The sequence below is a fragment of the Sorex fumeus genome, unplaced genomic scaffold (genome assembly GCF_029834395.1).
Source record: "Sorex fumeus unplaced genomic scaffold, SorFum_2.1 ptg000001l, whole genome shotgun sequence".
Lineage (NCBI taxonomy): Eukaryota > Metazoa > Chordata > Mammalia > Eulipotyphla > Soricidae > Sorex > Sorex fumeus.
In genome coordinates, this window is record NW_026606058.1 from 2,782,354 (window position 1) to 2,797,832 (window position 15,479).

Here is a 15,479-nt window from a genome sequence, read left to right on the forward strand (position 1 = left end):
AAAAGAAATCAAAGGGATCCAAGTTATAAAAGAAGAAGTCAAGCTCTCACTATTTGCAGATGACATGAAAATATCCACAGAAGACCCTGAAGAGTCAGCTGACAAGCTCCTAAGAGGCTGGCGAGAGTACAGTGGGAGGGCGCTTGGACGAATACCAAATGGTCTCACGTGTCTGTGGTCTGTAGAGTAACAGGGGGAAGGAAGGCAGGGGACTAAAGGGGAGATACTTAGGTTACTCAGGACCTTAGATTATAGAAATAACAGGGAAATAAAGAAATTGAAGTTGGTGCGGAAGAAGGGGCAGACAGGAGGCAGGGGCCAGCAGCCTCAGGTACTTCGATGGTCCCCAGGAGTTGTGTATGTACATATCTCAACCATAGAACCGAAAACACTCAAGCACCAGATCCAAACCAGGACATCCAAACTTAACAATGTGTCTGCAAAGAGGCAGGCTGGGCGGGGTGGGGTTGGGGTTGGGGTTGGAACTTTGTACACCTGAAACTCAACTCTGAATAACTTTGTAACTCACATGTCTTAATAAAACATTCATGTAAAAAAAGTATCAATTGGGGCTGGAGAGATAGCACAGCGGGGAGGGCGTTTGCCTTGCACGCGGCCGACCCGGGGTTCGATTCCCAGCATCCCATATGGTCCCCCGAGCACCGCCGGGAGTAACTCCTGAGTGCAGAGCCAGGAGTAACCCCTGTGCATCGCCGGGTGTGACCCAAAAGGAAAAAAAAAGTATCAATTAAGGCTAGGAAGCTAGCTCAGGGGGCCGTCAAACATCCTTTGCGTGCAGGACAACCAGGTCTGACCCCAGCAGCACACGGTCCCCAGGTCGCCAACTGGAGTCACGTTTACTCCACACTGCTGAGCACAGCCAGGGGTGGCCCCAAAAGTAAGACGAAGCCAGCAAGACCAATCAGAGGAAAGGGTCAGTTGAGGGACCCTTCTAACACTTGAAATAGCTTGTGGTTATCTCCTGGCCTTTACCTTTTGGATGAGGTAAATATTGGCTCTGCACTCAGAGATCACTCCTGGCTGGGCTCCGGGGACCATGTGGGGTACCAGGAATTGAAACCCGGTGAGCCGCATGCAAGCACCCTCCCTACTGTGCCATCACCCAGGCCCTCAGATCGTTTCTTTTCCTGGTAAAGTATCTTCTTTCTCTGGCTGCTTTCAAGAATATTTTCTTTGTCTTTAGCTGTCAACGTTTCAGTGTACTGTCTTTGTATGAATTTCTTCTTTATCCTGTATAGGAGTTATTCAGTTTCTTGACTCTGTAAGTTTATTAATTGGGGGAAGGGGCTTTCAACCATTATTTACTGGATGTATTTTATCTTTTCCTGTGTTGCTATTGGCAGTGGCTGGTGGTTTGCACGGCGTGCACACCAATCATGGTGCTCACACACAGTGCTCATCGGGTTGGGGCTCCCGCCTTGGTGCTGTGTGTCTGTATTTGAGTGCTCCCCATGACTCACCCACTTGACTTGTGGTTCTTGCCGGCACCTGGCAGTGATGGAAACCACATGTAGTCACAGTGCCAGGAGTCCCAAGCAGTGGTGTTCCTAGGGTCACTTCTGGTGAATGTGGATTGACCTTGTGACCTCATGCGCCTTCAGCTACCTGCCATCCCCCTTGAAGTATACATTTTGTTTTAAATTTTGGGCCACATGCAGCCGTGCTCAGGGTTTACTCCTGACTCTGCACTCCGGACCCTTTTTTTTTTTTTTTTGCTTTTTGGGTCACACCCGGCGATGCACAGGAGTTACTCCTGGCTCATGCACTCAGGAATCACCCCTGGCGGTGCTCGGGGGACCATATGGGATGCTGGGAATCGAACCTGGGTCGGCTGCGTGCAAGGCAAACGCCCTACCCGCTGTGCTATCGCTCAGGCCCCACCATGAATTTTTTAATACCTTATAATGGCCAGTGTCACAATTTTTATTCCTATACATGAGACAAACCCTTGGATATGCATTTTAAATGTTCATCATGTTTATTAAAGATATGTACCCACCATTACATATGCACATATATTTCTTTTTTTTAGGGGGGGTCACACCCAGTGATGCACAGGGGTTCCTCCTTGCTCTGCACTCAGGAATTACTCTTGGCGGTGCTCGGGGGACCATATGGGATGCTGGGAATCGAACCTGGGTCGGCTGCGTGCAAGGCAAACGCTCTACCCACTGTGCTATTGCTCCAGCCCCATCACCCTTTTTTTAAAAAAAAATTTATTGAATCACCGTGAGATAGTTACAAGCTTTCATGTTTGGCTTACAATCACACAATGATCAAACAACCAACCCTCCACCAGTGCACATTCCCCACCACCAATGTACCCCCCTTTCCCACCCTCCCCCTGCCTCCATGGCAGATAAGATTCCCCATACTCTCTCTCTACTTTTTTTTTCTCTTTTTTTTTTTTAATTTTTATTAGTGAGACACCATGAGGTACAGTTGCAGACTTACACATTTTTGTGCTTGGGTTTCAGTTATACAATGATTGAGTACCCATCCCTCCACCAGTGCCCCTTCACCACCAGTGATCCCAGTATCCCTCCCACGCCCCACCCCACCCCCCCATCCCACCCTGCCTCTGTGGCAGGGTATTCCCTTTTGTTTTCTCTCTCTCTTATTGGGTGTTGTGGTTTGCAAAAGAGGCATTGAGTGACAGTCATGTTTGGTCTATAGTCTACTTTCAGCATGCATGTCCCATCTTAGATGGGAGGATCCTCCCAACACCCTTTATTTGGTGCTCCCTTCTCTATCTGAGCTCCCTTTTCCCCTAGCATGTGTGGTTGGCCTCCAAGCCATGGAGCAAAATTCCTGGTACTAATCTCGGCTATTCTTGGTGTTAAAAAAAATATGGAATGTGTCACGTTTTTGCATGTCATCCTTGTGGAGGGGCCATGCTAATCTTCTCTGTATCATTCCAATTTTAGTATATGTACTGCCGAAGTGAGCACTCTCTCTACTTTTGGACATTATGGTTTGCAATACAGACTCCGAGAGGTTATCATGTTTGGTCCTTCATCTGCTTTCAGCACACATCTCCCATCCCGACCGGTTCCTCAAGCCATCATTTTCTTTTTTTTTTTTTTTTTTTTTTTTTGCTTTTTGGGTCACACCTGGCGATGCACAGGGGTTACTCCTGTCTCTGCACTCAGGAATTACCCCTGGCGGTGCTCAGGGGACCATATGGGATGTTGGGAATCAAACCCAGGTCGACCCGGGTCGGCAGCGTGCAAGGCAAACGCCCTACCCGCTGTGCTATCACTCCAGCCCCAAGCCATCATTTCCTTAGTGATCCCTTCTCTATTCCAGCTGCCTTCTCCCCTTTGCTCATGGGCAGGCTTCCAGCTAGGGCGCAATCTTCCTGTCCCGTGTATCTACTGTCTGTAGGTGTCAGCCTCATGTTATGTTGTTTGATACTCCACAAAAGAGTGCAGTTCAGGAATCACTCTTGGCGGGCCTCTGTGGACCCTATGGGATGCCGAGATGGAACGCAGGCCAGTCCACGTAAGGCAAGTAAGTGCCCTCCCTGCTGAGCTGCAGCTCGGGCCCCTGGAGTACACTGTGACTTGCCTTTGTCCTTGCCTCCATCTGGGGCTCTGCTAATGGGAATACCTAGAATAGCAAAGCCACACTCGGCCCAACCCACGGTCCGTGTTCTTCACTTTAGAACTCTGGGTCAGTCGTGCCGGGCCTGCTGTCAGCTCTGTGATCATCACTGGTTCATCCCCACTTCTGGCTGAGAGGGGCCCCGGGGCTCCTTCCCTGCCCAGGCAGTGATTTGTGGGAGATGCTGGTTTTGTTTGTGTGCAGCTCGGGGGACGGAGCCTGAGGTCTCGCACGCGGAGACCGGCACTTCCCAGCCGTGCCTCCAGCCCCGAGATGGCGCTGGGATTGGAGAGCGTGTCTGTGCCGGAGAAAGGGGTCCCAGCTGCTCTGGGGGAGGGCGAGGGCTGGGGCCACACCCTGCAGCGCTCGGGGCTGCTCCTGGCTCTGTGCTCAGAAGTGACGCTGGCAGTGCTCAGGGCATGCTTCTGTGGGGCCAAGGATTCGAACCTGGGGCACAACTGCAGCCGCTTGTGCGGGGAAAGTGCCTTTCCTGCGGTACCGTTTCTCCGGCACTGCTATTGCCATGTAAGAATCCTTTCTCGGTGCTGGAGAGTCATAGTATGGTGGGGAGGGCGTTTGCCCCAACACCCCATATTGTCCTATGAACACCACCAGGAGTGACCCCAGAGTACAAAGCAGGCCCTGAGCACCACCGGGTGTCCCTCCCCCCAAAATTCCTTTTGCTCTTCCCTTGACATTTCTCTCGGCCTGTGCATCAGGGAGCATCCCCTGAGCCTCCGGGACCTACCTGCTGCCGGTACTGAGGCCGTGAGTGGCTCTGGCAGCCCTAAGGGTCACAAGTCAGCGGAGGGTCCAGCCCCTCCTCCCCCCCTCCCCCTGCTCCCGCAGGCCAAGTAATGCTGAGGGAACTGGAGGGTCCCTCCTTGAGGCAGGGACGTGTCCTGGGAAATATGACGTGGAGCGTGGGCTCCTGAGGCGCTGCTGTAGCCGCCAGGAGGGGACCAAGGAAAAGACACGGTGTGTGTGTGTGTGTGTGTGTGTGTGTGTGTGTGTGTGTGTGTGTGTGAAGGCAGTGACAGGAACCCTGAGCTTAAAATCTAGACCAGGGGCTGGAGCGATAGCACAGCGGGGAGGGCGTTTGCCTTGCCTGCAGCCGACCCGGGTTCGATCCCCAGCATCCCATAGGGTCCCCTGAGCACTGCCAGGAGTAGTTCCTGAGTGCAGAGCCAGGAGTAACCTCTGTGCATCACTGGGTCTGACCCAAAAAGCAAATAAATAAATAAATCCAGACCAGACCAGTGAGAGGGAAGGGAGTTGACCCCGACTCTGGACAGCCTTAGTTGACCCCTGAACATCAGGCCATTACGAACAGGGGTTAAGTGAGCCCCTGAAACCAGCTCTCAGGCCAGAAGATGGTTCCCAGGGTTGGAGTACACGCGTGCATGGGGGATGCTCACGGCTCTCTGGGACTGCCCACTCGGCAGGGAGCAGTTCCCGAGCACAGAGCCAGGAGTAGGCCCTGAGCACTGCCGGGCTCAGCCTTGCCGCCAAGACCGGGAAGGGCTGCGATATGGCTGTTCCACCTCCCAGATGAGGGTTTATTCCAAGAGCGAGGGAAGCTTTGCATTTGAGATCATCTTTCTGTGACTGGAGCAATAGTACAGTGAGTGGCGAATGCCTCGCCTGCCCTGACCTGGGTTCTACTGCCAGGAGAAAGGCTTGAATGCAGAGCCAGGAGTAACCCTTGAGATCGCCGGGTATAGCCCCAAAACCAAAAAAATAAAGATGATTTCTTCATGTGCTCCCCCCAAGACTGTGTAGGGACCCTGGGGCCTTCCTAGAGACATGGTGCCCCGCGCTGAGGGCCTGGGATGTGGACTTTTGGGCGCAGCAGTGCCAGGTCCACCCGGAGCACATCCGCTGGTCTCAGGAGGGCTCATAATGCCGGGACCACACTTGGGGCCTCCACACGCCAGGCGTCTGCTCCAGTTCTTGAATGAACTCCCCAGGCCTGAGTTGGCTGGTTTAGGTCCTCGTTGCGCTCAGCTCCATGCTTGGTGGGGGACTCAGTGCTTGGGGGTATCAACTCCAGCCCTGCTTGGGGTACCCTACTTGCAGGGGGCCAAACCGGTTCTGCCACACGCCAAGCATGCTCTCCGTCCTGCGAGTTCCCCCTCTGCCCCAGCCTCCTCTTATTTTTCACGTGGGACTAAAAGATGCAGAGAAGCTGAGCCTTCTTTTTCTTTTCTTTTCTTTTCTTTTTTTTGGGGTGTGTGTGGGTGGGGGGCACACCCGGTGATGCTCAGGATTTACTCCTGGCTCTGAGCTCAGGATCACTCCTGGTGGGCTCAGGGGACCATATGGGAGGCCAGGGACCGAACCTGGGTCAGCTGTGTGCAAGGCAAGGGTCCATCTGCTGTACAGCCAACGGCTCCATGAGTCTTACTTTTGCCTTTCCACGTCTCCTGGATTATTGGTGGACTTTGGGGGACCCCCCCTGCAGCTCCAGCCCCAGTTGGTCCCTTTAATAGTCCGGGCACCCCAAAATGCTCCATAAAGTCAGAACTTGGTCTTAAATCAAGGAGCCTTTATTAGCTGACCAGCAGCTGCTCTCTCCAGCCCACCCTGGAGAAGAGAGGCAGCCCTGAGAGTGAAAAGCAAGGGTTCGTTTTTTCAAAGGGCTGAACCACGTCCTGGAATTTCACCAAGCAAAAAGGCAACTTTATAGAAGCCAGAAAGCAGTAAGCGAAACAATGCATTGATTAACACAAAAACCAAAAATAAGGTAGCCAAACAAGAACTAAAGTGTAAGTAGTTAGACAAAGATTCAGGTGGTCGAGTGGTCAATAAAGAGTTAAGTGGTTAAGTGATTCAACAGAGAGCTAAGTAGTCAGACAAGGAATGTGATGGTCAAAGAATAAAAGAGAAAAATAGCAATAAGATACTCAACAATCCATTGATTGGTATGAGAAAAAGAGTGGAAAAGAAAATGTTAGCTGTGTTCGTAAGTAGGGTCAGCTACATTCATTCTTTTTTTCTTTTTCTTTTTCTTTTTTTTTTTTTTGCTTTTTGGGTCACACCCGGCGATGCACAGGGGTCACTCCTGGCTCTGCGCTCAGGAATTACCCCTGGCGGTGCTCAGGGGACCATCTGGGATGCTGGGAATCGAACCAGGGTCGGCCGCGTGCAAGGCAAACGCCCTACCCGCTGTGCTATCGCTCCAGCCCCACATTCATTCTTTAACGTTCTTTATTGATGCACTTGATTTTCACATTTTGTCTTTCCGTGAAACGAGAAAATCCCTTCCGGGTGCCAGGCCGGGCGAGTCTTCCACAGCCCCTTTTTGTGTTTCCTTTTGAGCTTTTCTCTTGATCCTCCAGTGCAGGGGTGTCTTGTTCACCTTCTTGGACTTAGAAAAGAAAACCTCTGCCTTTGAAGTTGGTCTGATCCCTAGATAAACGCCTATTATCTCGCCTGCTTTCATTCGGCTGATTCTGCGTGGCGGTGGGGCCCTGGGCCCTGGGTGGTTGGTTCCCGGAGCTCCGCCTGTACACGCCCTGGCAGGCCTCCCATCGGCCTTCTGAGTTGGGGTGGGAGGTACAAAAAAGCCTTCTTCCGGGCTGGGAGACGGGGAGTCCGTGGATGGGGCTTTCTGTGACCTGCGCTTGGGGTGGCCTGGCTGAGCAGGGCTCTGTGTGGTCTGTCGGCCCTGGAACGGGCCCTCCTGTGTCGAGACCGGATTGGGACAGACGTGCGTCATCTCTCTGGGCTCAGTTTTCCCAGGCTGTGTGGGTGGGCCCCGGGCCACTGCTCCTGGCTGATGGCGCGGCTCTGGAGGGAGTGTCGGCAGGGGGGGGGGGCACCCAGCCTTGAGGTTTTGGGGGAGCCGGACTTGGCATTGGCCGAGGGACGCAGGTGCTGTGGGCTTGTCCCGTGACTTCTGAACGAGTCCTTTCCTCTCTTCTCTCTTGCAGGTGGGCAGGAAGACCTATGCCATGGTGTCCAGCCTTTCAGCCGGTCATTCTCTGGCTTCAGAACTGGTGGAGTCCAACGATGGGCATGAGGAGATCATCAAGGTCAGTTCGCTGGGCGCCTTTTCCTCCTCCTCCTCCTCCTCCTCCTCCTCCTCCTCCTCCTCCTTGTCCTCCTGCGGCCTGAGGGGCGTGGCTGCATCTGTGGTCTGCCGGGAAAGGTGCAGACTTGTGGTGCTGGTTCCTGGTTGTCTCTGGAAAGATCTGCACCCCAGCAGACCGTAATCAGGCAGTTGCCACGGGTGAAACCAGCCCCCTGTGTGGGGGTGGGTGGGCTGAGCTTCCTGGGTGCGTCTGCTGCCCTCATTTAGCGCACGGAGGCAGGTAGGAGGTGTGTTTATGGAACCTCTTCCTTCCTCTCTTTTTTCTTTATATATATTTTTAGTTTTGGCATCCGTGTTTTTGAGCCATGCCTTGTGGTGCTCCAGGCTTCCTCCTCTCTGTGCTTAGGGATCACTCTGGCAGTGCTTGGGGTCCATAGGGGGTGCCAGGATTGAACCTGGATTGGTTACATGCAACACAAGAGTCTTACCTGCTATACTATTGCTCTGAATCTGCCCCCCCCTTTTTCTTTTTGCTTTTTTTTTTTTTGCTTTTTTGGATCACACCCGGTGATGCACAGGGGTTACTCCTGGCTCTGCGCTCAGGAATCACTCCTGGCGGTGCTCAGGGGACCATATGGGATGCTGGGGATCGAACCCGGGTCGGCCGCGTGCAAGGCAAGCGCCCTACCTGCTGTGCTATCGCACCAGCCCCTTTGGCCACTTTTTAAGAAAATTATTGAAGATCTGATTTACACGACATACAGCAGACTCAGTTAAAGTGCATGATTGAATTTTTTTTAGTATTTTGTGCATCACCACTGCTCATTCGGGGTCAGTCCAGCCAGTCCCTCGGCCCCTGGCATCAGTCAGCTTTCTACCTCTCACGGGGAGCTTGCCAGGCTTTGCCATGCGGGCGAGATACTCTCGGTAGCTTGCCAGGCTCTCTGAGAGGGGCAGAGGAATCAAACTTGGCTCGTCCGGGCCAGCCACGCTCAAGGCAAACACCTTACCATTCTGCTATAATCTGCTAAAAATCATCCAGAAAATGTCATTAGAGAAAAGTGTGTGAAGATTGTTGTATTTCATCCTGGAGCCATTAAACCGTTGTCTTGGTACATCAGTGGTATGGGTTTGGGATGTTACACAGCCGTGAGCTCCAGGAATTCTAAAATTTTAAATTTTATTTTTTTGGATATTTTGGGTCACACTGGCAATGCACAGGAGTTATTCCTGGTTCATGCACTCAGGAATCTCTCCTGGCGGTGCTCGGGGGACCATATGGGATGCTGGGAATCGAACCTGGGTCAGCTGCGTGCAAGGCAAACGCCCTACCTGCCGTGCTATTGCTCCAGCCCCTAAAATGTTAAATGCAGAGATACAGCTGGGGTTAATTAAGTTTTTCTTTAAAACTGGATGTGACTTTGGGGTCCCAAGGCATCTCTGCTTGGCACTCATGTTGCTCTCTTCTGAGAGATTTTATTTCTGAGTCTCTGGATCATGACCGTTAACAAGCTTTATCTGGCGTTCGTGGGCGTGACTGTCAGGCTACCGGAAGCACATGGAGATGTGGGGAGGTCGCCCATTCCCAGTTCTGTGTGAGCCCGGAGATTTCGGTCACAAGTTCCACATGCCTGGGTTTTTCAGCAGATTCACTCATAGATCAGGCTCATCCAAGCCTGTGGAAGTCGGCCATGAGCGTGGTGACATTCGAGTTCTGGAGGGTTTTGTCTGCTGGGGCTCTGTTGGGGCTGAATTGGGGAGGGGGGACTCACTTGCCTTGGATTAGACAGCCTGGTGCAGGGTCCGGAGGCCTCTCCGTGTTGTGCCTGCTTCTTAACACTTTGTATAGTGTTGCCAAGGTTCAGTGGACACTGGTGAAGAGATTGGTATGTATGTCAATATTTCTGTAGCCGAATAAGATCCTTTTAATGGATGTATACCACATTTTATTAACTGATTATCACTTAATGGACCTTTGAGTTGCTTCCACTTACTATTATGATTAATGCCTCATTGTTATATCCGTTATCATTATTCATAAATAATGAATATTTACGTGCAGAATATGTGTGTGTGTGTGTGTGTGTGTGTGTGTGTGTGTGTGTGTGTGTGGTTATAGGGACTGAATCCAGGGCCTTGGGTATGCGGAACTGGGCTATATCCCAGGCCTGTGAGTTGTTCTTAAGTCTCACTTACCTCTAAGTAGGATTGCTCGGCTGGAGAGATAGTGGTTAGGGTACTTGCCTTGCATGTGGCTGATCCAGGGTTCAATCCCCAGAATGCTGTATGGTCCCCTGAGCCCTGGAATGGTCCCTGAGCACCACTGGATACGGCCCCAAAACAAAACAAAAGAATCTTTCAGGGAATGTCAGCCTTTTTTTCCTCCCTTAAAGTGTCTTCTCCGTGTTATAGTCCTACCAACACAGAATCAGGTGGTCTTGCTTTTTCCTCCTCAACACTTTTTATTGTCTTTTTGTGGTTGTCGTATATGGGCCACGCCTGGCAATGCCCGAGGTTTATTCCTGGCGTTGCTTAGGAGACCAGGTAGGGCTTGGAACCCGTGTTGGCCTGATGCCAGGAAAGCGCCCCCACCTGCTAGGCTATCACTCTGGCTCCTATCGGCTGTCTTTTTAATTCTAGTTTTCTAGTGGTTATAAAGGAGCATCTGGCTGTGTTGTGGCTTTTGTTTCCCAGGGAAACAGCCCAGAGACTGAGTGCGTGCAGGAGATCGGGGTTTTGTCTCTTGGCTCCCTGAGGCCCATGGGTGTGCTGCCCCAGCACAAAACAAAACAAAAAAAATGCATTTTCTAATGTCTTCAGGCATCGACTTCAGCGCTTATTTATGTCATCTTTGAAGAACCATTCAAAGAGTTTGTTCATTTAAGAAAACTATCTTTTCAGTGGAAACAGAGAACGTGAGGACAGGCCTTCTGGAGGAAGCAGCCCACTTGAGGGGTTGGGGGACAGTCAGGGAGGGGCAGCCTCTGTGCCAGGGAGGTGGCCCTGCAGGAGGAGGCGGTGTTGAGGGGTGGCAGAGTGTGGTGTGTGAGAACCTGTCAGCAGCGAGACGGTAACCCAACTTCTTTTTTTTATAAAAAGGGAAATGAGATCTGTCTTTGATATCCAGAGTTATAGTACACGGGTAGGAAAGGGACATGCCTCACTCATGGCAGGCCCTGGTTGGAGACCCTGAGCCCCACGTGGTCCTCTGAGCCCTGCGAGCACAGCCAGGAGGAAGCCTGCTGCCTGCCCCCCCAAAAAACCTTAATTTTTTTTAAGGTTGTGAAGTTTTTAATAGTTAAGGTTGTAAGGTTTGTTTTTATTTTTATTTTTTAATCTATTCTGGGGCTGGAGCGATAGCACAGCGGGTAGGGTGTTTGCCTTACACACTGCCAACCCGGGTTTGATTCCTCCATCCCTCTGGCTACTGAGAGTATCCCGCCCGCATGGCAGAGCCTGGCAAGCTCCCTGTGGCGTATTCGACATGCCAAAAACAGTAACAACAAGTCTCACAATGGAGACGTTACTGGTGCCCACTCGAGCAAATTGATGAACAACAGGAGGACAGTGCTACAGTGGTGATCTATTCTGACTACCTTATCCTTGCCAAATATATGATGTGGATTTTTTTTTTTTGGCTTTTTGGGTCATACCCGCGATGCTTAGGGTATGACTCTGAACTCAGAAATTACTCCCGGCGGTGTTCAGGGGGCCATCGGGATGCTGGGAATCAAACCTGGGTCGGCCGCCTGCAAAGCAAACGCCCTACCCACTGTACTATCGCTCTGGCCCCATGATGTGGGAATTTTTTTTCTCAAGTCTTCAGAGAATTTTATTTTGTTTTTTAGTATTGTTTCGTTCTTCACTTTTTTGTAGGGGGGAAAGCACAGTTGGCTGTGCCCAGGGGTTGCTCCTGGCTCTGTGCTCAGGAATAACTCCCGGCAGGGCCCAGGGCACCATATATAGGGTGTCAGGAATTGATCCCAGGTTGGCAGCGTGCCAGGCGATGCTCTCCCCACTGTGCAGTCACTCTGGCCTCTGTCACTCTCTTGACTCACCAAATCCTTTGTCTTTTTTCCCTTAGGGATTGAGTCCAAACCTTCCATGTACCGGGTAGGCCTGTGTTTATTGCTGAGATATATCCTAGCATTTGTTTTCACTTTTTTGTGGTGGTTGTGAGGATTTGAGTCTTCTGGTAGTACTTAGAGATTGCTCCTGGCAGGCCTCATCGGGTGCTGGGGATTGAACTCAGGTCAGCCATCTGCAAGGCAAATGCCTTGCCCACTATACTAACCTGCTCCTATTTATCTCTCTGTTTGTTTTTTGGACCACACCTGGCAGTGCTCAGTGTCCCCCTAAGACCATGAGGGATAAGAATCAAACCTGGGTCATGTAGCTGGAGTGATAGCACAGCGGGTAGGGCGTTTGCCTTGCACGTGGCCGACCGGGTTCGATTCCCAGCATCCCATATGGTCCCCCGAGTACTGCCAGGAGTGATTCCTAAGTGCATGAACCAGAAGTAACCCCTGTGCATTGCTGTGTGTGACCCAAAAAGCAAAAAAAAACCCAACCTGGGTTACGGGGTGCAAGGCATGTTCACTACGCTTCTCCTACAGTCCCTGTTTATTTTTTTTAGTTTTAGTTTTTGGGCCATACTGCTGTGCTCAGGGCTTACTTCTGGCTCTGCACTCAGGGATTACTCCAGGTGGGCTCCAAGAGACCAAGTAGGGTCCTGGGGATTGAATCTGGGTGGACCCTATGCAAGGCAAGTACCCTTCTCGCTGTACTTTTCTGACCCAAAATTTTTTTTTTTTGCTTTTTTTTTTTTTTTTTGGTCACACCCGGCGATGCACAGGGGTTATTCCTGGTTCATGCATTCAGGAATTACTCCTGGCGGTGCTCGGGGGACCATATGGGATGCTGGGAGTCGAACCCGGGTCAGCTATGTGCAAGGCAAACGCCCTACCCACTGTGCTATCGCTCCTGCCCCGAGTGTTTTTTTTTTTTTTTAAAGGAGTCGTGCCTTATCTTTTCTAATCTGGATGCCTTTAATTCTCTCAATTGTAAAAAATTCAAGCTTGGCTAGAGAGCAGATAGTGTCCATCCTCTCTCTTAGCCCCTGCCCGTGGGTTTATGTTTATGTGTGTCTACAGTATATGACGTCTGGAAATTGATCCCCATGAGATGAATGAGTCAGACTGGCGGACACTCACATACTTACATACGTGTACATGAGATGTTCGATCACTCAGGCTCATGTTTGGGGGACCCTGGGGCATTGTGGACTGTATCCACGCCTCCTGCCTGCAAACACGTGTTCACATCCTTTGCTCCAGTCACCCGCCCACGGTGGCTGGCGTCCTGTCCCCAGCTGTGTGTGAAGCTCCCGTGGGGACGAGTTCACTGCCCTCTGGCTTCTTAGCTGCCCGCACTGCCTTCCTGTTCCAGGTGTACCTGAAGGGCCGGGCTGGGGACAAGCGGGTCCATGAGAAGAACATCGACCAGCTGAAGAGCGAAGTCCAGTATATCCAGGAGGTAGGTACCCCTTCCTGGTGGAGGTGACCCCACCAGCTTTGCACCTCCGGGGTCTCTCCTCTGGGGCTTCCCGTTTTCTTCTGCACCACTCCTGTCTCCCAGCTGCCTTCACGGGGGCCAGAGCAGTAGGACAGCGCTTGCTTTGCCTGCAGCCAACCCAGGTTCAAGTTCAATCCCCCAGCACCCCATATGATCCCGGAGTCCAGAGCCAGGAGTAAGCCCTGAGCACTACCAGGTGTAGCTCACAAAACCAGACCAGACAGAAAGACCTTTATGGCACTTCCGGTGCCAGGCAAGGGCCGTTTCTGATGCTTCCAGGGACCAGCCAGTCTGTCCTGCCGCACACCATGCCCTGGGCCTCGTTTGCTTCCCAGTCGGCCTCACCTGTCCTGGTGCCGGCTCCTGTTTCTCCCTCACATCTGTCACCCATAACCTATTGCCCGTGCCTGGGGTGTTGTGGTACGTGTCCCCGTGGTGTGGCAGCAGCTTCATCTGCTGCTTCCCCAGCTGGTACTGAGCTCAGTGCCTGGCTCCCAGCGCCCATGGAGGGCACCAAGTAGGGCGGTGGTGGGGGGTGCGTACGCCTTTCTGACATCCCCTGAGCGTGCTGTCCTCTGCCCAGGCCCGGAGCTGCCTGCAGAAGCTGCGTGAGGACATCAGCAGCAAGCTCGAGCAAGGCCCCGGGGAGCCCCATTGGCAGGACGTCCAGGTACCAGGCGCCGCTGGGTGAGGCGGGCAGTTCCCTCGGGCACTCACCCTGTGCACCAGGCCACGCGGGCTCTCTGCCTTTATACACACTCCCTGCACACTAGAACCCCCGAGGTTACGGGATGTGGCCTCTCGGCGCCCCCACCAGCCCTGACATCAGGCTGAGAGCGTTTTGGGGTTGCAGTACTGGCTTTGCACTTGGCCAGCCATGGTTTGATCCTGGGAGCCCCGCCGGGAGTCAAGAGCCAGGAAGAAGCTGTGAGCATCCCTGGGTGTGCCCCCCACCCCAGACCCATGAAACTATCATTAGCCGGATTATAAATCACGTAAAACAAATAATAAAAAGGGAAATCAGGAAAAAAAAATAAAAATGAATTTGGGAAGAGAAAGCGAGACCTCGATGCGGGGGGATGATGGAAGGGCCAGAGGCCTCTGCTGCCAGGACCCGCCTGCGGGCCGAGGGCTCGCTCGGTGTGGAAGCTCTTCGCAGCTCAGAGCCTGACCCCAGACGGCGTCCGGACCCCTGTTTGCAAGGACCAGCGGCCTCCGGCTTCCCAGGGCCCTCAGGACTGCTTCTGCTTCATGTTTGGTTGAATCTGTCAGGCTCTCCAAGGGCCAAAGGGAAGTGCTTTATGCAGTGATGCAGTGCCTGGGTTCCCTGAACTGGGAAGATCGGGCCGGGCTGAGCATCACCCATTTCCGTTCTCCTCCCCTCCCCTCCCCTCCCCTCCCCCTCCTCTCCCTCCCCTCCTTCATCTAAGCCTTCTACTTCCTCTCTCTTTCTCTCTCTCTCTCTCTCTCTCTCTCTCTCTCTCTCTCTCTCTCCCCCTCTCTTTCCCTCTCTCTCTCTCTCTGATTGATTGGAGGAATTCTAGTCCGTGGCTTGGATGCTGATGTCTTAACCATCAATCTCATTTTCCTTTGAACAGGTGGTGCTAGACACGCCCAATGGCTTTAGCCGCAGCCCCCCACCCCTGTACAGCCCCCCTCCTAAGGTAGGTAACTGCAGCTCCTGCTTGGCACGAGCAGGTCTGTTCCGACCCTTTGCTAAGGACTTTTACGTGTGTTCGCCTTGCTGTCGACACTCACGATGGGCACTCAGAGGGGGACTTCTTCGCCCCAGTCCTCCCGCGTGTCCGTGTGACCAGCTGAAGCAGGCGCGTTGGGTCCACTGACAGCTGCTCTCCTCGGCCTCTGTGCCGTGGGCACGCCGTAGTAGCTTCTAAGGCTACGGTGCTGTCCCCTGTCCCCCCCCCCCCCCACACACACACACACACTGTGACTTGACTCTCCAAGCTGCGGTGTGGGCATCAGTGCTTTCCAGAGCGTTGCAGGGCAGAGCCACGGCATAGCAGGAAGGGCGCTTGTCTTGGTGGCCGACCTGGGTCCATCCCTGGTGCCCTGAGCCCTGTCAGAAGCGAACTGTGGGTGTGTTCGCAAAACAGTGACAACAGTAAAAGCTCTTCAAATACTTGTTTAGCCAAAGTTAAGTTCTATTGTTTTTCTATAACCAGACAACCTTATTTATTTATTTATTTATTTTTGCTTTTTGGGTCACACCCGGCGATGCACA

The 15,479-nt window shown here is 52.5% G+C and overlaps 1 protein-coding gene and 1 non-coding gene across 2 annotated transcripts in view; one reads left to right on the plus strand and one right to left on the minus strand.

Moving 5' to 3' along the window:
* TUFT1 (tuftelin 1) overlaps nt 1-15,479 on the plus strand; it is a 70,584-nt gene that overhangs the window by 38,007 nt on the left and 17,098 nt on the right. The window contains exons 2-5 of the mRNA XM_056118538.1: nt 7,563-7,664; nt 13,112-13,198; nt 13,821-13,907; nt 14,836-14,901. Of these exons, the coding sequence (XP_055974513.1) occupies nt 7,563-7,664; nt 13,112-13,198; nt 13,821-13,907; nt 14,836-14,901 (342 nt within the window). The remainder of the gene's footprint in view (nt 1-7,562; nt 7,665-13,111; nt 13,199-13,820; nt 13,908-14,835; nt 14,902-15,479) is intronic.
* Nucleotides 2,866-2,972, minus strand: LOC130035761 (U6 spliceosomal RNA). Its single transcript, XR_008794262.1, has one exon. It is a non-coding gene; the product is annotated as a U6 spliceosomal RNA (small nuclear RNA).